The sequence below is a fragment of the Pelophylax lessonae genome (assembly GCF_965119305.1).
Source record: "Pelophylax lessonae genome assembly, chromosome: 8".
Lineage (NCBI taxonomy): Eukaryota > Metazoa > Chordata > Amphibia > Anura > Ranidae > Pelophylax > Pelophylax lessonae.
The window spans coordinates 260,564,446-260,589,381 of NC_138775.1; the positions used below are offsets into that span (position 1 = coordinate 260,564,446).

The following is a 24,936-nucleotide window of genomic DNA, read 5'->3' on the forward strand; positions in this document are numbered from 1 at the left end:
GGGGTACCGTTCCGCGGCCCGGGCATGCCTCCCCCCACGTGTCATGAAAAAATGCCGCCCCGGGCGGCTGCCCCTTTCGCCCATTCCTAAAACCGCCACTGCTTGCAGACCTTTGGCATTCTAGCTGTCAATTTGTTGAGGTAATCTGAAGAAATTTCACCCCACGCTTCCTGAAGCACCTCCCACAAGTTGGATTGGCTTGATGGGCACTTTATATGTAAGATACGGTCAAGCTGCTCCCACAACAGCTCAATAGGGTTGAGATCTGGCCACTCCATTAGAGACAGAATACCAGCTGACTGCTTCTTCCCTAAATAGTTCTTGCATAGTTTGGAGGTGTGCTTTGGGTCATTGTCCTGTTGTAGGAGGAAATTGGCTCCAATCAAGCGCTGTTCACAGGGTATGGCATGGCGTTGCAAAATGGAGTGATAGTCTTCCTTATTCAAAATCCCATTTACCTTGTACAAATCTCCCACCTTACCAGCACCAAAGCAGCCCCAGACCATCATTTTACCTCCACCATGCTTGACAGATGGCGTCAGCCACTCCTCCAGCATCTGTTCACTTGTTTTGTGTCTCACAAATGTTTTTCTGTGTGATTCAAACACCTCAAACTTAGATTCATCTGTCCATAACACTTTTTTCCAATCTTCCTCTGTCCAAAGTCTGTGTTCTTTTGCCCATCTTAATCTTTTCCTTTTATTGGCCAGTCTCAGATATGGCTTTTTCTTTGCCACTCTGCCTAGAAGGCCAGCATCCCGGAGACGCCTATTCACTGTGGACGTTGAGACTGGCGTTTTGCGGGTACAATTTAATGAAGCTGCCAGTTGAGGACCTGTGAGTCATCTATTTCTCAAACTAGAGACTCTAATGTACTTGTCCTCTTGCTTAGTTTTGCACCGGGGCCTCCCAGTTCTTTTTCTATTTTGGTTAGAGCCCGTTGGTGAAGAGAGTACTACACACCGTTGTAGAAAATGTTCAGTGTCTTGGCAATTTCTCACAGAATAGCCTTCATTTCTCAGAACAAGAATAGACTGTCGAGTTTCAGAAGAAAGTTCTGACCTTTTTGAGAGTATAATTGAACCCACAAATGCTGATGCTCCAGATACTCAACTAGCTCAAAGGAAGGCCAGTGTTATAGCTTCTGGAATCAGCACAACAGTTTTCAGCTGTGCTAACATACCGTATTTATCGGCGTATAACATGTGCCGGCGTATAACACGCACCTAAATTTTAGGGCAGAAATTTCAGGAAAAAAGCTGAAATTTAAAATAAACAGCTTTGAACTCAGAACATTTTTTAAAAATTAAATGTAGTCTTACCAGTGCCCACGAATGCAGCCTCATCAGCGCAGTGTCCTTAAATGCAGCCTCGCCAGTGCAGTGCCCATACATGCAGCCTAGCCAGTGCAGTACCCATACATGCAGCCTTGCCAGTGCCCATACATACAGCCTCGCCAGCGCCAGTGCCCATACATGCAGCCTCACCAGTGCCAGTGCCCATAATTTCAGTCTCGCCAGCACCAATGCCCATAATGCAGCCTCGCCAGCGCAGTGCCCATACATGCAGCCTCGCCAGCGCAAGTCCCCATAATTGCAGCCTCGCCAGCGCCAGTGCCAATAATTGCAGCCTCGCCAGCACCAGTGCTCATACATGCAGCCTTCGCCAGTGCCCATAATTGCAGCCTTGCCAGAGCCAGTGCCCATACATGCAGCCTTCGCCAGTGCCCATAATTGCAGCCTTGCCAGCGCCAGTCCCCATAATTGCAGCCTCGCCAGCGCCAGTGCCCATAATTGCAGCCTCTCCAGCGCCAGTGCCCATACATGCAGCCTCTCCAGCGCCAGTGCCCATACATGCAGCCTTCGCCAGTGCCCATAATTGCAGCCTCGCCAGCACCAGTGCCCATACATGCAGCCTTCGCCAGTGCCCATAATTGCAGCCTCACCAGCGCCAATGCCCATAATTGCAGCCTCGCCAGCGCCACTATACACATCACTTTTAAAAATGTCCAGAAAGCAGCGCCGAGAGTTAGAAGGGGGTGGCCGGTGCCGGGGAGAAGGAAGGACGCGCTCTCATCGGAAGTCCCGGCGCCCATGATTGACGTCAGCATAGGAGGCGGGGCTTCCGATGACAGTGCATCCTTCCTTTTCCTCAGCGCCGCCCACCCCCTTCTACCTCTCGGCGCTGCTTTCTGGACATTTTTTTATATCGGCACATAACACGCACAGCTACTTTTTCCTCCATTTTTAGGAGGAAAAAGTGCGTTTTATATGCCGATAAATACGGTAATTGCACAAGGGTTTTGTAATCATCAATTAGCCTTTTAACACGATTAGCTATAGCTAACACAATGTACCATTAGAACACAGGAGTGATGGTTGCTGGAAATGGGCCTGTACACCTACACCTATGTATACCTATGTAGATATTCCATTACAAATAAGCTGTTTCCAGCTAGAATAGTAGTTTACCACATTAACAATGTCTAGACTAATTTTTGAATAATTTAATGTTATCTTCATTGAAAAAACAGTGCTTTTCTTTCACAAATAAGGACAATTCTAAGAGACCCCAAACTTTTAAATGGTAGTGTATGATTGATGTTACCTTTTTACATCTGTTAAAAATTGCCAACAAAAGAATTATTGAAAGAAAGTCAGCAGATCTTCTGTTCATTTACTAAGATCTGAAGCAACTGCACTTGCAGAGTGCAACTGCACTTTTCAAAGTGCACAGTCTATTTTCCTTTACTAAACAACCCCATAGTTTTCTCTGATTGGAAGAGGTGGAGATTGTGACGTCACTGTCTCACCTCTCCACCTTGTCCAATCAGATAATATTTTCCATTCATTGAGAAAATGCAATGGCTCCCATATTGACTGAGCAAGCTTCTGTGTTCACAATGCAGTAGGATAGCCGTTCAACACTAGACCCAGGAGCTAGCATTTATGACTGTAGTAGAGGTTTCTACTTCACTGATTTCCAGCTTCCTCTGGGATCTCACAGGTATTACACATACAGACTTAAATTGGTCCAAGCTGGACAGATGTAACTATGTAAAATGTGCCATAACTAAACTTCAGCTTTAAGTCTATTATAGCCTGTTCCTCTAAAAGGATGAAAAATAGGTAATATCTTCTATTTGTAAAGTTTATTACTTCACTGCCCTGTCTCATGGCATTGCATTTCTCAAAAGGTGTAAAGAGGTGAAGTTATGCATAAAACCAATATACATGCTTTAATTATTTCTGTTCTAAAAATAAAATGGTAGTCAAGCACAGGGAAAAGCTGATTTCTAAGCGGCACCAACTTTCGTGTTATTAAAGACAGACGTTTCCTAAAGGGAATTCTTCGTAGTAGAATAAAAATGAAGTCATATGGCATTGCCAGCCTTGCCAGTCTCTGAGGAAGTCTAAATTTACTAAAGATTTTTATTTTAGAGTACATCTGTGCAATCACCATAATGCTGCGATGGAGGGGGGATGGAAGGTAGATGGGGTGCTTGGCACTTCCAGTGATGAGGATTTTTGGGTATTTCAGAAGTATTATGTTTAATGTTTAACGCCTGTATGCGTCCATGTTCCTTGCCTGTTGCCATGTCAGTACTAGCAGGTTAGTGTGTTTGAGCGTTAGGATTGGTATTCCCAAACACTCTATTGCTTCGAAAAGTGCATTTAAAGTGTTACTAAACCCACAACAGTAAAATCAGTCTGTATATGCAGTAAAGCATGCTTATTATACTCACCGTGGAAACTAAGGGGTCAATGTTACGCCTTGTGTAAAAAGGCTGCTTGATCCTGTCTTCTCTGATCCTCCCCTTCTTCCACTTTCCCCAGTCCATTTCCTGATATAACAGAGCCTTAAGAGGCACTCTGCACATGCTCAGTTTGGTGTGTATTGCTAGAGAGGTTTTTTTTTTTTTCTTGGGAGGGTGCATTTGATCAGCACAGAGCCAATCAGCACTGTCCAGACAGAGGACCAGCGGTCCTGCAGCCTCATAGGAAAGTCAGAGTAGAATGAAAACCCCCACAAGCTTTAACAATACACTGATAGAAGTCACAAAACTGCTATATACTGCTGATGAGAAAATGTATTTAGCAGTTTATATTTACTAAAAGAATTGCATTTCCATGTTCTGTGTACTGTGGGAGAGCAGATATAGTGAATGCAGCCTCCTGGGGAGACCAGATATAGTGAATGCAGGCTCCTGGGGAGACCAGATATAGTGAATGCAGAATCCTGGGGAGACCAGATATAGTGAATGCAGGCTCCTGGGTAGACCAGATATAGTGAATGCAGGCTCCTGGGGAGACCAGATATAGTGAATGCAGGGTCCTGGGTAGACCAGATATAGTGAATGCAGGCTCCTGGGTTTAGTAACACTTTAAATTCCTGGCCAGGTTTAGAAATGCTCAGGTCATGCGCTGAAGGGCTTTGTGTGGTGCGTTCTTAAATCCATGCATGAAGCATTTGGGGGATTTACTAAAACTGGAGCACTCAGAATCTGGTGCAGCTGTACATGATAGCCAATCAGCTTATAACTTCAGCTTGTTCTATTAAGCTTTGACAATAAAAAAAAATTATATACACATTAAAAAAAAAAAAAAAAGCCTTCCCAATGAGTTGCAAAGCAAACCTCTATTTACATGAATAGTGAACAGTCTAGTACACACAATGGGGTTGATTTATCAAAGGCAAAAAGACTGGCCACTTTGCAAAGTGCAGTTGCTTCAGAGCTTAATAAACAAGATGAAGCTTCACTTTGCAAAGAATAACCAATCATGTGCAAAGAAAATAAAAAAACAGCATTTTTGCATGATTGGATGATGAAAGTCAAAAGAGCTTCTGCTCATTTACTAAGCTCTGGAGCAACTGCACTTTCAAAGTGCAACATCTATTAGGACTTTAGTAAATCAACCCCAGGGTGTTTGCCTAATTTTGTGCTGGTTTGCATTAACTTTGACCTTAATTAAAAAAAGAAAAAAAAAAAAAAAAAAATATATATATATATATATATATATATATATATATATATATATATATATATATATATATAGATAGATAGATAGATAGATAGATAGATAGATAGATAGATAGATAGATAGATAGATAGATAGATATATAGATAGATATTCCCCACGCTACCAGTTATTCAGTTATTATGAACAAACCCCAAAAAAACAAAAAAAAGAAACAAGAAACTTGTTGCTGTTAATTGCTGCTGTGCACTGTCATGCATTTCCACATCAGCATAAGCTAGTTACATATAAAGTACAGTGAAAAAATATTTTTAAATCAGTGTAAATACATAAAACCACATTTTGCACTGATTTTAAAATATAATTGCGTTGCACTTTATATGTAACCAAGGCTTTTTTTCCTCAGAGAATAGGTGCAGCAACTCCCCCCTTCTTAGTCACCCCTTGTCTCCGCCCCCTACCCACCTCTGAGCACCATCCCTTGGTTCCACCCCCCTGCCCACTTCCCAGTACCGCCCCTTTTAGAGAATACAGAACCAATTATCATTTTGTGGTGCTAAATAATTTGTATGGAATTTGTTAATAATAACAAGAAAAGCCTTAAAATAGATCCCCCGCAGCCAGCAACAAAAGACCCCCAGAAACAATAGATCCCCCACACAAAAATAGACTCCCCCAGCAACAATGGGCCACCCACAACAAAATACCACAACTAGCAACAAAAGATGAACCCCGGCAACATTAGACCCCCAAGCTGTAACAACAGATCTCCAATAGACCCTCCAGCAGCCAGCAACAATAGACCCCTCCCTCAACAGTTGATCCCTAGCAGCAACATAAGACTCCCCCAGAAACAATAGATCCCCCACCAGCAACAATAGACATTCACACAAAACTGTTTCCCCCAGTGGCAATAGATCTCCCAGTAGCCAGCATCAATAGACCCTCCTGCACACCCTGCATCCCTTGCTATTACATACATTCAGTGCTGGGGGTGCTGGAACTGCATTCACCTGCATTCCTGCTGAAATTCTTGCTGACCTCCTGTGTTCACAATGCAGCAGGGCAGCTGCACAGGACCTAGAAGCATTCACTTTTATAGTAATGTCCAGCATCTAGAGGGATCCACTGGTATGGTATATGGATGGATAGTTTTATTTCTCCAAGCTGGACCAATGTAATTATGTATAAAATGCCTTACCTGGGAGACTTCTGTAAAGCTAAAGTGTATCCAATGTTCTGGCTGCTGGCTACTGTATAAATCCTCCCTTGAGTAATGCCACACCTGTGTCAAAGCAGTGAACTTTCAGAGTTGCACAGGTTAACCAGGGCCAGGCGGGAATAAAATTCATCCCTGGAACTAATTTCATATATATATATATAGATGCAGGGGCTGCAGACATGGTACAGGAGATGTCAGAGGCTGTGGATATGGTACAGGAGGACATGTCAAAGGCTGCGGGCATGGTACAGGAGATGCAGGGGCTCTGGACATGGTGCAGGAGATGCAGGGGCTCTGGACATGGTGCAGGAGATGCAGGGGCTGCAGACATGGTGCAGGAGATGCAGGGGCTGCGGGCATGGTGCAGGAGATGCAGAGGCTCTGGACATGGTGCAGGAGATGCAGGGGCTGCAGACATGGTGCAGGAGATGCAGGGGCTGCGGGCATGGTGCAGGAGATGCAGGAGCTGTGGGTATGGTGCAGGTGATGCAGGGGTTGCAAGCATGGTGCGGGAGATGCAGGGGCTGCGGGCATGGTGCAGGAGATGCAGGGGCTGTGGGCATGGTGTAAGTGATGCAGGGGTTGCAAGCATGGTGCGGGAGATGTAGGGGCTGCGGGCATGGTGCAGGAGATACAGGGGCTGCGGGCATGGTGCAGGGGCTGCGGACATGGTGCAGGAGATACAGGGGCTGCGGGCATGGTGCAGGGGCTGCGGACATGGTGCAGGAGATGCAGGTAAAGCTTCACTTTGCAAAGAATACCCAATCACATGCAAGGAAAATTAAAAAAACTTAATTTTTGTTTGCACAAAATTGGATGATGGAAGTCAGCAGTGCTTCTCCTCCTTTACTAAGCTCTGGAGCAGTTGCACTTGCAGAGTGTGCAGTCTATTTGCCTTTAGTATATCACCCCCATAGTGTACATAGAGCAGTGACTACAATTAATGTGCACTACTCATTCTGAACAACCAGTGTGTGTGTGTGGGGGGGGGGGGGGGGGGGGACATTACATGGAGGCAGAAAAACAACATAGTAAGAAGCAATTTCATGAAAAAAAAGATTACAGGGCCCATAAGTGTGTGCAGCCCAAAGCTCAAACACATGTGCATATATATATATATACAGTATCTCACAAAAGTGAGTACACCCCTCACATATTTGTTAATATTTTCATATATCTTTTCATGTGACAACACTGAAGAAATGACACTTTGCTACAATGTAAAGTAGTGAGTGTACAGCTTGTATAACAGTGTAAATTTGCTGTCCCCTCAAAATAACTCAACACACAGCTATTAACCTCCCTGGCGGTATGATTCTTTTGGATTTTAGGTGCTGAAAGCGGTACCATTATTTTGCATGTAATTCCTGTGAATGAGCAGCCCAAACCAACTGTATACATTTATTATATATATATAATGTATACAGTTGGTTTGGGCTGCTCATTCACAATAATTACGTGTATATATATATATATATATATGTATGTGTGTATATGTATATATATATATATATATATATATATACACATATATATATATATATATATATATATATATATATATATACTGTATATATATATATATATATATATATATATATATATATATATATATACATAAAAAGTACAGTAAAACTGCAGGAAAGGGCACTGGGGGGATAACTAATTTGATTTTTTTTTATTTTGAATGGTATCAGTGTGTTTGGTGTGTTTTTACATTTGAATTTGCCGCCGGTTCCACCCCCCTGCGAACGTCACGTTGCAGGAGACAGAAGCCGGGGCACGGAGAGGATCAGGAGGAAGATCCGCCGCGAGACACCGCCGAGACACATCGCTGGATCCCGGTGAAAAGGTAAGTAACCTCTTTTACAGGATCCAGCGATGCTTCTGGCAGTACCCCGAGTGTGGCTCGGGGTTACCAATTATGGCTCTGAAATGTAACCCCGAGCCACGCTCGGGAATACCGCTAGGAAGGTTAATGTCTAGACCGCTCGCAACAAAAGCAAGTACCTCCTAATTGAAAATGTCCATATTGGACCCAAAGTTTCAATGTTTTGTGTGGCCACCATTATTTTCCAGCACTGCCTTAACCCTCTTGGGTATGGAGTTCACCAGAGCTTCACAGATTTCCACTGGAGTCCTCTTCCACTCCTCAATGACGACATCACAGAGCTGGTGAATGTTAGAGACCTTGCACTCCTCCACCTTCCATTTGTGGATGCCCCACAAATGCTCAATAGGGTTTAGGCCTGGAGACATGCTTGGCCAGTCCATCACCTTTACCCTCAGCTTCTTTAGCAAGGCAGTGGTCATCTTAGAGGTGTGTTTAGGGTTGTTATCATGTTGGAATACTGCCCTGCGGCCCAGTCTCCGAAGGGGAAGGGCATAATGCTCTGCTTCAGTATGTCACAGTACATGTTGGCATTCATGGTTCCCTCAATAAACTGTAGCTCCCCAGTGCTGGCAGCACTCATGCAGCCCCAGACCATGACACTCCCACCACCATGCTTGACTGTAGGCAAGACACACTTGTCTTTGTACTCCTCATCTGGTTGCCGCCACACACGCTTGACACCATCTGAACCAAATAAGTTTATCTTGGCCTTGTCAGACCACAGGACATGGTTCCAGTAATCAATGTCCTTAGTCTGCTTGTCTGCAGCTTGACATTGCATGCTATTGCTCAGCCTGTATTCCTCTATGACCCCCAGATCCTTCTCTATCCGTGATTCCCGCAGAGGTTCCCCCTCCTAGTGAGTAGTTTACGTTTATGTTTTTAGCCCCCAAGTTCATTACTTTACATTTCTCCACATTAAACCTCATTAGCCACATAGTTTCCCACCCCATTATTTTATTCAGGTCTTTATGTAAAATTTTCTATATCCTAATTATTATTATTAAAAATATTGTCCTGGTTATTTTTGTGTCATCCGCAAAAACTGAGATTGAGGTATTTACCCCATCCTCTATATCATTTATGAATAAATTAAACAGAATTGGCCCCAAGACAGAGCCTTACCCACTTACCACTCCAGACCAGTCTGAGTACACATTATTTATCGCTACCCTTTGGATGCCCCCCCTGTAACCAGTTTTCTATCCAAGGACAAACCTCATGGTCCACACCTGCAGACCTCAGCTTGTAGTTTAAAGGCCCGTACACACGATACGAAAATCAGAAGGAAAATTTAGTCCGACGAACGATCTGCCGATTTTCGGATTGTTTGTATGGTGCTTTCGACAGCCGATTAGGGATTTTCGGACGACAAAAACTGGATGTGCAGGCTATAAAATTTTTATCGTACGTCAACATAACGTCCGATTTTCGTTTAATTAGTACAGTTTTCGTCCGAAAAAAATCGTAAGAGCAAGACTAGGCATGCTCGGAAACGAAAGAACACATACAAAACAATTCAACACATGACATCACTTCTGAAGTAGAATTCTGTTGTACAGGAATTTTAGTATGAAAGTAACCTCTTCACTTTCCACATCAGACTAGAATGCCACAAAAAAAATGTACTGGTACGTCACTCGCCCATGAGCCAATAGGGTGCGAGCGCGCCGCCGGAGGCGTGCTCCCACCCCCGCTCGTTCCCTGACATCCCTGTGCGAGTGACCGGCGGCTCCGATGTCCGCCGGTCACTCGCGATCTCCCGCTGGAGAGGGAGAAAGGCAGACGGCTGATGTAAACAAAGCCGCCTGTCATTCTCCCTGGTGTAACAGCAGAGACTATACGATCCTGCTATGTAGGATCGTATGTCTCTGTGGTTACATCAAAAGCAACGCCCCTTTACAGTTAGAAGCACGCCCCTGGATCTCTAATAAAGTTAACTACTTCCCTGCCAGTGTCATTTTTACAGTAACAGTGCATAGTTATAGCACTGATTACTGTAGTAATGTCACTGGTACCCCCAAAAGTGTAAAAAATGTCAGTCAGGGGTCCGATCTGTCCGCCGCAATGTCGCAGTTCCGCAAAAAAAATCGCAGATCGCCGCCATTATTAGTTTTAAAAAAATACAATAAAAATTACATAAATCTTTCCCGTAGTTAGTAAACGCAATAACTTTTGCGCAAACCAATCAAAATCCGCTTATTGTGATTTTTTTTTACCAAAAATATGTAGCAGAAAACAACTTGGCCTAAAATGTTAGAAAATTTAGATTTTTACATTTTTTTTTGAGAATTTCATATTAAAAAATGTGAAAACTATTGTTATTTTTTCAAAATTGACGCTCTTTTTTTGTTTATAGCGCAAAAAGTAAAAATCGCACAGGTGATCAAATACCACCAAAAGAAAGCTCTGTTTGTGGGAAAAAAAGGACGTCAATTTAATTTGGGTACAGCGTTGCACAAACGCGCAATCCATTAAAGTCACGCAGTGCCGAATCGCAAAATAGGCCCTGGTCTTTGAGCAGCAAAATCCTCCGGGGCTTAAGTGGCTAAGATGTGTGTTTGTTGCCCAAAAAAAGCTCTTGCTCCTTTTTGGGTAACATTCTTAGTGCAGTTTTTAAACATGCAGATTGCCACTCGATTCTGTCATGCGATAATCACAGCAGAACTGCACCGCATTTGGGGTGCCATTAAGATCAATTGCATCTAAATGCACATCATGTGCTTTGCCATGATCTGGAATCTTGGGTAGAATCGAGACTATTCTGTCCACGATTTTAAATCACCTACAGGTGGAGATACCAGGTATTGCTGTTCCTAATGGCATTTGAAGATCTACAGCTGTGAAAACAAACAAGAAAAGAGAGGGCTCAAAAGACATCATGTATTAACACCAATACATTTATTTTAAAATTAATTTTCAAAAATATTACATTTTTTATTAGATTTTTTTATAATAAATATATTGGTTCGCTGAGCCCTTTTGCACCTTCTCTTTGCTTCTTTGTTCTTTGATTTGTGTTCTGTCTATAGCTTGCCGTTAATAAATGTATTTTATTATTTGTATGTATTTAACATAATATTGTATGGCTGTTATTGCAGGTCCTGTGCACGGGGTGCCCTTGCTCTTCTATTCCTCCTCGGTGCCACCTGGATGTTTGGTGTCCTCCATGTTGTAAATGGCTCCCTGGTTACAGCTTACCTCTTCACCATCACCAATGCCTTCCAGGGAATGTTTATCTTCATCTTCCTATGTGTGTTATCCAAGAAGGTAAATCCAAAAATAACAATACAGTAATAAAAAAAAGAACAACGATAACAATTGTGCCAACTACAATAAGAAAAAACAATAAAAGTAATACTAACAGCCAAAAGAGAAATAGTTAATATTTACGGTTAGATGCACTTTTCTAGTCTGTATAGGTGGGGATAAAAAATAATCATCATAGGATGGCAAACAAAAAAATGCATGGAAGTGGACTAGTTGTAGAAAGGGTTTCTAAACCCCAAAACAAAAAATATATTGCAGATTACGAGATGTGATGCCTGCATTAGTTTTCTTTTTCAGCTGTTTTTCAGTTATTTTCCCCTGGTGATCCTGCCAATAACACCCTTCCTGTCCAAGTGACACAATTCATTCCCTGTACTGTATCTTTGGGGGAGCATTGTTGCCACCATAGTACAGGGAGTTGGGACTACAGAACACCCCCTTCTGATCTCTACAATATAGAGAGGTGTTCCGTAGTCCACATGTAGGTAGGTTGCAGCATGGTACAGTGGCAATAATTCACACAGTCAGGTGCAATGCACTTATATTGAAATAGCACAGAAACAGTTCACAACAAACCTGGCAGGAAGGCTGTCCAACAGGGTGCAATCATGGTTTCCAGTAATGTGAAAAGAGGTGGTATCAGCCAAATTAAGTGTTTGTAAAGAGATCAGTGTGCAGCCTGGTTATCTTGTGCCTAAGCAGGATGGTGTCTAGGAGATGGAACCCCACACTTTCCCTCTTCATCAGGAACCTTTCGCTACTGTTTTTCTGTCCTTTACAGGTGGGGTACCTGTCCCTATTCTAAAAATTATTGCAACAAACCTGGGAGCTAGTGTCCTAAATAGGCTCTGCCGGACCCAAGATGGCTGCTAGTGTTACATAAAGCAACAGCACCAGCATCTAATAGGGTAGCTTCCCCAGTGATCCAGTAAACCATAGAGGAACCCCGTTCTCTTGATCTTCTCTCCAAGGACAGAGCTGCTTTAGAGAGCACCACCAGCAGTAGAGAAAGTAGACTGCACCTGCCTACACACAGACGTGAACTAGGAAGGGCTGATATCTTTGATTGAGATAAAAATGCATCATGCAGAAGAAATTAGGAGCTCACTGGATTTCTGACAGAATCAACCGGTATTTGCTGAATTTTGGGAAGAACTAACAGGCATTTTTTGCACTTATAGAACCAATATAACAAAACATTTTCAAGTGTATATTTAATAGATCAAAAAGTAGCAACAAGAAAAAAGAGCTTTACATTACTTTAACCATCTATTCACAGTTTTGTATGTGCATTAACGTGTTTTTGAATGCATTAGCGTACATTACATTAAGTCTGCTTGTTTGCTTTGAATGGGCCTTTAATGAGCCTCAACATATAAAAAAGGACGTCTGCACTATTTTTGGCCAATGCAGGCATTCACATCTAAGCTTTATGGTGCATGGAAGAGTATCTGCTTTGAGTGTTGTGCTATTTATGTGCATTGGAGTGCCATTTAGGATGATAACATGAGCTGTGATTGGGGCAAGTGCATAGGTAAGAATTTAGTTTGCAAATATATAAAATAGTATTTCTAACTTGCTCCTATATAAATATATACACTATATGGTCAAACATTTGTGGACATCTGACCATCACACCTATATGAGCTTACCGAACATCCCTTACCAAAACCATGGGCAGTAATATAGCATTGGCCTCCCCTATGCGGCTTTAACAGCATCCACTCTTCTGGGACATTCCACAAGATTCTGAAGTGTGCCTGTGGGAATTTGTGGCAGTAGGTACTACTGTTGGACAAGAAGAACTGACTAAAGGTGTTTAGTAGGGATCGACCGATTATCGGCAAGGCCGATATGCACTTTCCCCGATATATCAGAATTGGCCACCAAGGTGGCCGATATTGCCGATATTTCGGGAAAGTGCTTGTACCAGAGTGATGCCTGCAGCTAGAGGCATCACCCTGGTACTAGCGTCCATAGCCGATGGTCAGCTGTCTAGTAATGACAACCGATGCGGCTAAAAAGCCACTCGCGGCTCGCCCGGGTCTCCCGTCCCACTAGGAGATCCGGGCAACCAACTTGCACGGCCCCAGAAGACCCGATCAAAGCCGCATTCGGCTCTGATCGATACCGATATGCAATGGCCAAAATATCGGTATCGGCAACGAAAAACCGATATCGGTCAACCACTAGTGTTTAGTAGGGCTGAGATCATGGCTCTCTGTAGACTACTCAAGTTACCGATTTACCGCATTCATCAAACCGTGTCTTTATGGAGCTGGCTCAGTGCACAGGGGCATAGCCATGCTGGAACAGAAAAGGGCCTCCCTCAAACTGTTAAAAAAAAAAAAAAAAAGAGAAACCGGAAAGCTCTCATCTTTAAACCTTTATACATCAAAGAAATAAAATAAATAATGGTTACACTAACATATTCCATATAACTAGAAGCACCTGGAATACGGCCCCATCTTGCTGAAGTGGGAGAACCGCTCACATCCTGGCCAGTGATTGCTCACCGTGAAGCTTGAACCTCTCACTGCAGGCTGACAGGCTGAAGAAAAGCATGTAGGCAGGTGCAGTTTATATTCTCAACTGCAGGTGGTGTTCGTCCACATGCAAATGGGAGGGAAGTTAAGAGAAACTGTGTTTCTCTATGATTTCCTCAGTCACTCAGGCAGTGATCCAGTTGGATACACATGACCCATGTGACCCTGGTGGTCGTCTTAGGTCAAGCAGAGTCTATTTAAGACTTTGACCCCATGGTTTGGCACGCTTTATGCAAGTGGACAGGTCAGGGACAGGTTCCCTGTTTCAGGGACAGTGGTTGCGATAGGGAAAGGTTCTGGAGGAGTAGGGAGAGAGCAGGGTCTACATCCACCTCTTCAGGAAGCTTCCTATTTGGGTCAGACTGGCCAAGCCGAACTTTGCTGCTTGCAGCAGACGCTGTCTGCATCCCTGAGTCTTCTGACCGCTGTCAATTTACTGCATAAGAACCGAAAATAATCAATACTGCTAGCTTATGTGACAATAACCCAATTAATAACTATACATAAATCAATGTGTATGATTATCAATAATTACATCAATAAAAACTAGGTGCGATACAAATGTGCTTTAAAATATCATAAATAATCTTACAATACACAAATAGTCCTTCAATTCAAATGTCCATGCACTGTGATGCTTCAATAAATAAATATGTGCAAAAAAGTGCAAAAGAATAGTGCAAAAATAATAATAATGCAAAAATAATAATTAGTCCTTCAATGCAAATATTAAGGTGCTCCAATTGCTTGAAACAAAAGTGCTGGTGCTCCCCCTGTGTTTCCCTACTCACCACAAGCAGATGGAAATCGGGCGTTGAGCAATATAATCTCCTGGTGTGTGACCATACATCCTGGTGTCACATAAGCTAGCAGTGCTGATTATTTTCGGTTCTTATCACTTAAAGGCACTAGCACTTTATTTTTCAGCGGCAGCTACACTACACACCACTAGTCACCTTATCCATTTACCATAAGCGTGAGGTTAACCATTCCCGTTTTGCAATTTACTGCATAGTTGTACGTTTCACCGGTCGGGTAAGCTTCCCACCAGGCCTGCTTGTGCTGTTGACCTACTGTTTCAATACAACGCTCTTTGTAAATCGGAACTATGAAAGTTTATTGCATACCACACCATGATGCACCTATCCAACAGGCAGACAACTCAGCTGCACACTGAAACCCGCAGTTCCTAGACTCAGACAGGTCACTTTCACTGCCCATTGGGCGTGGCTATGCATTTTGAGGACATAGCCCCCTTTCTCGAGGAAAAAGTAGTATATACTACTGTTGGGCAAGAAGACCTGGCCAAGGTGTTCAGTAGGGTTGAGGTCAGACCAATCGAGTTCCTTCATACCAAACTCATCAAAACATGTCTTCCTGCACCTGACTAAAGGCCTGTACACACGTAGCGATTGTCGGCCGTAAATATTCGGCCACCGTCCGATCGGCCGATTATCGGCTTGTTAGTATGATGCTTCCGACAACTGACTGCGACTTTTCGGCCGAACAGAATCTGATGTGCATGCTTTAAAATTTTTGTTGGCCAACACCAGAACGGCCGATTGTTCGCCAGTCATTACAGAATTCGGCCGACAAACAGCAGATGAGCAAGACTGGGCATGCTCAGAGAAGAAAAAACACACGGAAAGTTAAGAATCACGTGACATCACTTCTGCAGTCAGTTGTTGTTGGCCGACAAAATTCGTGTGCAGTCTTTAGCCCTTTTCAACCTACACGACAGCACCGGACAAAAGACGGCCGATCATTCGGCCGACAATCGGTGCGCGTGTACGGGCTTTTAGTGCACAGGGGCACAACCATGCTGGAATAGAAAAAGGCCTTCTCCAAACTGTTGACCCAAGGTTAATAGTGCTCAATTGTGTAAAATGACATTGTACGCTGTGCCATTACCAGCACCATTCTTCGGAAACACCTGAACTCAATAACTTGAAAGTGTATCCATTTATGTTTGACCATACAACCCATTGTGTATCTAAAAAAAATGCATGTGATAAGACAGCATCTAACAATATCAAAATACATTCATGTAGCTGGATGCTACATAATTACATAGCCAAGTTGAACAAAGATACGTCCATTGAATCCAGCCAATATGAAAGATTTTAATAGCCCTTGGGCTGCTGAACCATTTTGGTGATTGGCTAGCTTTCAGATATTCTTTTTATTGGAATCATGCAGCCTGTGTTATAGTGCCATGGCTATTCAGGCAAAATCCTCCAGCTGTTCTAAGTTTATAGGCAAACTACAGAACTTTTCTCATCAATAGCAAAAATGATGATTTTCAAAGCCAGTTAGCAGCACCCAACAGCTATAATAGACTTGCTGTACAGTAATTGGCAAACCATTACCTGTGATTTAAATCAATATAAGCTCTATTTACTTATACCAAGCCTTTCTGGAAGATGATGAAGCCTGCTTTTGTTAGTAATCCTTATTGGTAACACGTTTTTTAAGGCCTGGGATAAAAGTGTTTGTCGAGAACTTTTAATAAATAGTAACTATGCTGTAACTTTTCTACTTATGGCAACATAAAGCCGTCTGATGGAGCAAGTCCGCGCTTGCCGTTACATTGCTTGTTTATTTGTTTGTTTGTTTTCTTGGCCTCATGTTATAGCTGCATATCAATTACCACACGAGAAATCATTCGTATGCAAAGCACTTCCCGTGCTCTCTGAATATTTCCATACATTATCTCTGAAAATGACTGGGTAATTCCAAAAGGCTGGGGAGCACAGGCATGTTAAAGACTTTGGCTTTATGGAGCTCTGTAAACTCACTGGAGCCTATTTACTAAGCAACTAAAAGCATTCTTATGGGGGTAGAATAGCAAGCCTTAGGATATTCCAACAAAGAAAAAATGAAGGTTGGTTTTCAAAAAAAGTGGAACCTGTACATTGGCCTTAGGGAGTGAAATACCAGGTTCATTTTTTTGTAGAGACCTGTAACAAGAGTTATTAGCGTTTTCTTGCTCCCTGTATCCTTGACCCCCTTCCAAAACATGGAGTAAAATGTGATGCACTCCCTGTCTGCCCACTGATGCAGTGCTCATTGCCTAGATAGCCAATCACAAAGCCTTATCAATGCCCTGTGGGAGCAGGGGGAGCGTGCACACTCTGTTACCATGGGACAGTCAAAGGCTTAAAGTGTATGTACAACCAAAACCAAGGAAAGCATAAAGATGTCCCTAAATGGATCAAAATTCAGCCAGTTTAGCAGAGACCAGCAAATTTTGAACCAACTGTGGCAGTTCCTCCTTGTAAATCTATAAACTGGCACTAAATGGGCACTAAATTTGCTCTCGCTGGGGAAGGAATGCTTGAGAGGGAACATGATAGTGATTTACAAATACCTCAATGGTGATTCCAACATAGGGAAAAAGCTATTCAGTCTCAGGACACGGGGACAGTAGGAGGACACGGGGCCACACAATGAGATTGGAGGAGAAGTGGTTTAACCTTGGGCCCCTTTCACACTTTCCTCTCCGTTGGTGGACTTCATTTTCTTAGCGGGGGATCTTCCTGCCTATCTCCCGCTGAGCAAGTGGATGGCAGCTCTGTCTCCGCGCTTTGTGCGGAGACAGAGCTGTCAGGTCCCCGCTCTTCTCTATGGGGGAATCGGAGGAGAACGGACCGCCTGTCCGTTCTCATCCGATCCCATCTGATCTGATCCACGAGACGGATGGAAAATAGGGTTTCCATCCATTCGGATTTGACGGACAGGATCGGATGTCAGCGGACATGTCTCCGCTGACATCCAATGCCCCATAGAGATGCATAAGGCATCCCTTCAGATCCGCCTGAAAAACTGACAGGCGGATCTGAATGGTCCGCAAGTGTGAAAGGGGCCTTAAGCTGCACAGGAGGTTTTTCACCGCCCGGGCGATAAGGATGTGGAACTCTCTTCCACAATTGGTAGTGGCAGCGGGGAGTATTGATATTTTTAAAAGACTATTGGACGCGCATCTTGAAGAACACAGCATACAGGGATATGGGACATAATTATCGACACTGGTACACGTACACCTACACAGGTTGACCTGGATGGACTATTATTCCACCTTACCTACTATGTAACTACGTGTAATCTGTACTGTTAGAAAAGCCAATCAGCTGCAGTGCTGATCTGCGTATTCTGAGAGCAGAAAGGTCCCCACTGTCACAAAACAATAGCACAGCGGGGAGGATCCCCCATCCACAAAGCAAGTGACAGTGGGGACCTCTCTACTCTCAGAATACACAGATCAGCACTGCAGGGAATCTGTTTAAAAGAATTAGACCCCCTGTCAAATTTTTATGGTTGTCTGTGTCCCCACTGGGTAGGTCTCTATTAACCACTTGCCTTCTGTGCACTTATACCCCCTTCCCATCCAGACCAATTTTTAGCTTTCAGTGCTCTCACACTTTGAATGACAATTGCGTGGTCATGCTACGCTGTACCCATATGAAATTTTTATGATTTTTTTTCACACAAATAGAGCTTTCTTTTGGTGGTATTTAATCATCTCTGGGTTTTTTATTTTTTACAAAAAAAAAAGAAAAAAGACAGAAAATTTTGAAAAAAAAAAGTTTTCTTATTTTCTGCGAGTAAATTTTGAAAATAAATACATTTTTCTCCTTCACTGATGTGCGCTGATGAGGCAGCACTGATGGGCACTGATAGGCTGCACTGATGGGCACTGATGAGGTGGCACTTATGGGCACTGATGAGGTGGCACTTATGGGCACTGATGAGGTGGCACTGATGAGGAGGTACTAATATGCCGCACTGATGAGCACTGGTAGGCGGCACTGCTGGGCACTGAGAGGTGGCACTGCTGGGCACTGAGAGGTGGCACTGCTGGGCACTGAGAGGCGGCACTGACAGGCGGCACTGATGGGCACTGGCGGGCGGCACTGATGGGCACTGGCGGGCGGCACTGATGGGGACTGGCGGGTGGCACTGATTGACACTGACGGGTGGCACTGATGAGCACTGATGGGCGGCACTGATGAGCACTGATGGGCAGCACCATCAGTGCCCACACTCAGTGCCCATAGTGCTGCCAGTCAGTGCTCATCAGTGCCTAGATGAGCAGGCACTGATGGGCACTGACTGGCAGCACTATGGGCACTGATTGTGTGCACTGATGGGGGGCACTGATGGCGGGCACTGTGGGCATTGATGGTGGGCAGTTAGTGTGTTTGGTGTACCTTGTGTAATCAGGGCACTGGTGATCAGTGCCCTGATTACTTTTTTCTTTGTCCCCGACGGCTGATCTGCTCTCTCCTTCCTCACACTGCAGTCTCCGTGTGAGGAAGGAGCACTGGCGATGAGAGATGATCTCATATGTTTACATATGAGATCATCTCTCATTGGACGGTCCGATCACGTGGTGAATGGCCGCTGTGATTGGCCATTCACCACGATCTGTGATCGGCTGATTAGTTTGCGCAAAAGTTATTGCGTTTACTAACTAAGGGAAATATTTTTGTCATTTTTGTTGTTTTTTTTTTTTAACGCGTAATGGCGGCGATTTGCGTTTTTTTTTTCGGTACTGCGACATTGCAGCGGACAGATTGGACCCTTCACTGACATTTTTGACACTTTTGGGGTCACCAGTGACATTTCTACAGTAATCAGTGCTATACATATGCACTGTTACTGTAAAATTACACTGGCAGTGAAGGGGTTAACCTTTTTTGAGAGGGAGGGGTTATGTGTGTCCCTAGGGGCGTGATTCTAACTGTGATTGGCTGTGGCTTGAGGTGTAGGAACAGTGATTAACGGTCTTACATAGAAGAACCGTATGATCACCATTCATACACAGGGGAGAATGACAGGCGGCTGTGTTTACATTAGCCGCCTGCCTTTCTCCCGCTCTAACGGACGATCGCGAGTGACCGGCGGACTTCGGGTCCGCCGGTCACATGTGCGGGGGGTCCGTGACCGCGCGGCAGCGCGCCTCCGGCGGCGCGCGCTCGCTCCCTAGATCCTCACAGGCTAGCGACGTAGCCCTACGTCGCTCTGCCTGTGAGGGGCTGACTGCCGACGTAAATAGTCATGCGGCGGTCGGCAAGCGGTTAATGAATTTGTGTTTTTATGCCTGCCTTGAGTTCAGCTTTAAACAAGAGTCCAGAGAGAGAAGTTCATGAGTAGTGTACCTTGTATCTTATGGATTAGGTCAGGCTGGAGGGTCCTCAACACAAACAAATGGTTACTGCCCACACCTGTAACTGGTCTCTGCAGTAAGCTCTCTTTACCGACCAGTCTGCGACCAACCAAACTGACCTGTCTAACAGTATGCGGTAAAAACAGGAGTTTAGTTGCACACATCTGCAATTACATGCGTAAGCCACAGAGCCCTGACAAGGCACCCCATTTTCTGTGGTTCTAACTCTAAATTCTGTGAGTCTCCAACAATGGAAGCACATGCATTTAAATGGACAGGTGTAGGACAGATATACCTGAAGCGAGCCCACCCCTTCCTAAAGGCACAGGGGAACGCTGAACACCCAGCCTATAGCACCATGGCAGCAAAGGTGTCAGTGCATTGCAAGACCAATATAATCCATAGCACAAACAAATGGTTACTGCCCACACCTCTAACTGGTCTCTGCGGTAAGGAGCATTGGAAGGGCAACGGATATAACAAGATACAAAAAGATTCCAAGCTCTCCTTACCGATCAGACCAGGGTCCTCAAGGATAGTCATTGAATTTGAACAAATGTACTCACTTGTATGTGTTCCAAAACAGAAAAGTACAGATCAATACTGTTACTCAGCAGCTCCTGCTTTCCTTTTCAGAAATATGGCAAATTATCGCATCTCAAATTGTGTTTTGAAAATTATTTACTCTGTTATGTAAATAATTGGTTTTAGATGATTTTCCTGTAGGGTGACATATGTTTCACACATTGTCTTCACTTTTTCCAGATACAGGAAGAATACTACAGGCTATTCAAGAATGTTCCGTGTTGTCTTATGTGTCTGAGATAAACAGAAGGAAGAATTATAATTCACAGCAAACGTTTGTGACAGCGCAGCGCAGTAAAGCAATCCCCCACATCGTGAAGTAGAGGCGCCATTCAATTGCACGATGACCATAGCGGTATTTTGGATACTCAAGGTTACAGTATATGTCTTTCTGTTAAATGCCCTAGAACAATCTTTCCAATATTGACCCAGCATCAAAATTACAGTCTATCAAAGTGTCTAAAATATGAGTGATCTGTTTTCATGTTTTCATGATAGTATGTCTAGATAAGGATTGGATTTTATTGCTCATACCAACCAGTCAGTTTCTCTCTTCCATGTCTGAGAGCAAAGTTGAACAATGGCTAGCTTGGTTACTATGAACAACAAAAGCAGTTCCTTCTTTTATAAATCTTTTTGCATGTAGTCTATTGACCTTGTGTTGACACCTAGTTGGTAAAATGTGCCTTTTGCCAATATTTTTAATAGAGAAAAGCTCATGAAGCCAAAATTTTGCCCCAGAAATACTTGAAAACTTATTTGGACCTTAGTTATCAAAGTGTGTGTAGAAGGTTGCACTTTTGCTGATAATAACCAAACAGATCCTCAGTTGTATTTTTGTTAGAGGGACTTGCTTTGTACAAGGAACAAAGGTTGCATCAAAGAAAGTAAAACTAGCCACATACAGTACTAGTTAGGTTGACCTTAGAATTGACCTGCTAAAGTATATCTCCAGGCAAGTTTTCTAGTTTTGGACAGAGAGGAAAATAGTTAAAACCTCTCAGTTTTACCGACTCATGTGGCCTTGTTGGGGAGACATGCCATCACTTATTGTACTAGTGCAAATGCTGTCACCAGGACACCTATTACTAGTCCCCTGTGTCCATGTTGGGGAGAATTCCCACCATTTATTGCACTAGTGGGAAAGTTATCACCTGATAGTTTTTATTGATCCCTGGGGCCATGTTGAGGAGACTTCCTATTGCTTATTCCACCAATTAGAATGCTGTCACTAGATTAGGTTTTATATGCCATGGGGCCATGTTAGGGAGACTTTCCATCAGCTATTGTATCATTGAAAATGTTATCACCAGGACAATTTTTACTGGGCCCTATGACCATGTTAGGGAGACTTCCTACCACTTACTGCACCAGTGACAAAGTTGCTACCAGGATAGTTTTTACTGACCCCTTGGGCCAAGTTGGGGAGACTTCCTATCGCTTATTGCATCAGTGACAATGTTGTCACCAGGACAGAAAAAGTCCAATAGGTGTTGATTTACCAAAACTGAAGAGTGCAAAATCTGGTGCAGCTGTGCATGGTAGCCAATCAGCTTCTAACTTCAGCTTTTTTGTTTTTTTTTTAATCAAAGAAGTTGTTTATTGAACTTAGACACCAGGCATTACATTGTACAGACAGTCAGGCATTCAATATTTGAAAGTGAAAAATCAACAAATCAAATGCAACGTAGTTCCTTAACTACAGCTTTTTGACAATAAAAACCTGGAAGCTGGTTGGTTTCAATGCAGAGCTGCACACGATTTTGTACTCTCGAGTTTTAGTAAATTACCGCAAAAACTTAGGGTAAGGCTTATTACAGTTGTCTGTGTACCCTAAGGTTAAGCTATCATTCCTTCATTTGAACTGTACTGAACTACTCCCTAGGAATAGGCATGTTTGGAGACTTCCATATCTTCCCTTTCCATTTGAGGAACAGTCCTATTGTACATGCAGCTCTCCTTCTCCTCCATCTCTCCCCAGACTCTTCCTGTTGTATAGGCCAAGAAATTAGAGACTGAAACTTTGGACTCGGTTCAATCCCACAAGGAGTCATATCTCCCTTTTTCCTTACTAATCCCTTCATCTTCAGTTCCTGTGGTCATGTCCACCAGATAGCTTGACAATGTGAATGGGGCCCGTGTGATTTCAGTATAGTCCAGCTGTATGTTTGTTTTGTATGGGTTTTTTATTACTGTCTTTGGTGTCCACCAGTGGGATAAGTATTATCCCCATTTTTTATAAGAATTATATGTCAATAAAGCTTTTTTCACTTTGAATATAACATCGCTGTGGCTCCTTCAATACAACTCTTTACATTTAAGCCCTGTACACACGTACCAATTGTTGGCCGTAAATTTTCGGCCAACGTCCGATCGGCCGATTGTCGGCTTGTTAGTATGATGCTTCCGACAACCGACTGCGACTTTTCGGCCGAACAAAATCTGGTGTGCAGGCTATAAAATTTTTGTTGGCCGTCAACAGAACGGCCGATTGTTCGTCTGTCAGTACAGATTTCGGCCGACAAAAATGTGATGATCAAGACTGGGCATGCTCAGTGAAGAAAAAACACACGAAAAGTAGACCAGAACATGACATCACTTCTGCAGTTGGTTGTTGTTGGCCGACAAAATTCATGTGCAGTCTAGAGCACATTTCAACCAACACAACAACACTGGACAAAAGACGGCCGATTGGTTGGCCAACAGTCGGTGCGTGTGTACGGGCCTTTACCCTCCCTTTTTTTTTTCCTATCCCCTTGGTTTTATTGAGATGTTCCCCTACATTTTGTTCTGGTGACAACATTGTCCCCAGGACTGAAATAGAAAGGAAATCTTCCTCAACAAGACCTCAGGTAACAAAAAAAACTCGAACCCTTTCCAACTCTGTCCAAAAAAAGAAAAGATTTTGTTGGAGGTATATCAGATAGATTTATATCAGATACTTTTATCAAGAACTTTATAGCACAAGGGCCTGGTGAAACCATCCATTCAATTTATTTTCAGTTAGGTGGGTCCTCACAATCTTGCCAAACGTCTCTAAGCTACTAAATCAAGTCTAATGCAGCCCAGTGTTAGAGGTGAAACCTGCAGGAATTGTCATTTTTATATTTTAAGACTAAGTAGGTGATAAATCTATAGATAAAGTAAAGTAGCCATTAACACTTTTCATAAAAATATATTTAAACATTGTTTCTATTTGAACATTTCAAGTAGGTCACTGCATTTTGATTCAGCTAATAAATTAAATGTTTGGTGACTGCATGAACAACCTTTGCCATATTCCCATTCAGAACAAGCATACATATGTCTTATAATAACTTCAATTATATCAATATGTTTGCCGCATTTACATGTACAGCATTCCCATGTTCCATTCTCTCTAGAATAGACCATTGAATTGTGAAACCAACATTTCTGTTTTTTTTTTTTTTTAATATAGATTTTATTTATAAGAAGAATATATTTTAATAGTTATTTTGCAGTCGCATTGTATTTTTTTCTATAGTTGACTAGAATTTACATGTAATTGACAGCTGAAAACCTGCAAATTTGCATATCATCCGCAGCTACAATTTCTGAAGATATTTACAACATAATGATGTCACATGCTCTCTTGGAATATCAATGAGCAGGTCTGTTTATGACAGATGTGCATTAAGTATTAGCAGAAGGAAACCTTGAGCGATACAGTGATAATCTATGTTAATTTGATCAAATGCATTATATAACTCACAAAGCTGTTTATATGCTTTAGTGGAGAAAGGACTGGCATTTAATACAAGGCATGGTGTGTAGAGGTATTCTAAAAAATTGCCCAGACAAAGGTTCCCAGTTTTAGTATAGACAAGTGATTTTGCAATGACCTTTTACAGTACAAGCTGTAACAGCCATAGGAAATGCCAAACATTTAGCTAAATATACACCAAGGGCCAAAAGTATGTAGACACCTGACGTTAACACCTATATGAGAAATCCCTTTCCAAAACTCTAGGCATTACTATAGAGTGTGCCCCACCATTGTTGCTGTAACAGCTTCCACTGTTTTGGGAAGGCTTTCCACAAGATTTTGGAGTGTGGCTATAGAAACTTTTTGTGCCCTTTTTGCCAAAACATCATTTGTGGGGTCAGGTATTGGACGAGAAGACCTGGCTCACTATTGGCATTGCAGTTCATTCCAAAACTATTCTTTACGGGCTGGGTCAGGGCTCTGTGCAGGCCACACCACATCCCCAACATCAGACTCATCAAACCATATTTGGAGCTTGGTATGG

General features: G+C 43.0%; 1 protein-coding gene across 1 annotated transcript in view; it reads left to right on the plus strand.

The window, feature by feature from the left end:
- ADGRL4 (adhesion G protein-coupled receptor L4) overlaps positions 1 to 21,141 on the plus strand; it is a 294,420-nt gene extending 273,279 nt beyond the window's left edge. The window contains exons 15-16 of the mRNA XM_082265059.1: positions 11,197 to 11,365; positions 20,846 to 21,141. Coding sequence (XP_082121185.1) covers positions 11,197 to 11,365; positions 20,846 to 20,908 — 232 coding nt within the window. The 3' untranslated portion in view covers positions 20,909 to 21,141. The remainder of the gene's footprint in view (positions 1 to 11,196; positions 11,366 to 20,845) is intronic.
- Positions 21,142 to 24,936: the final 3,795 nt, after the last annotated feature.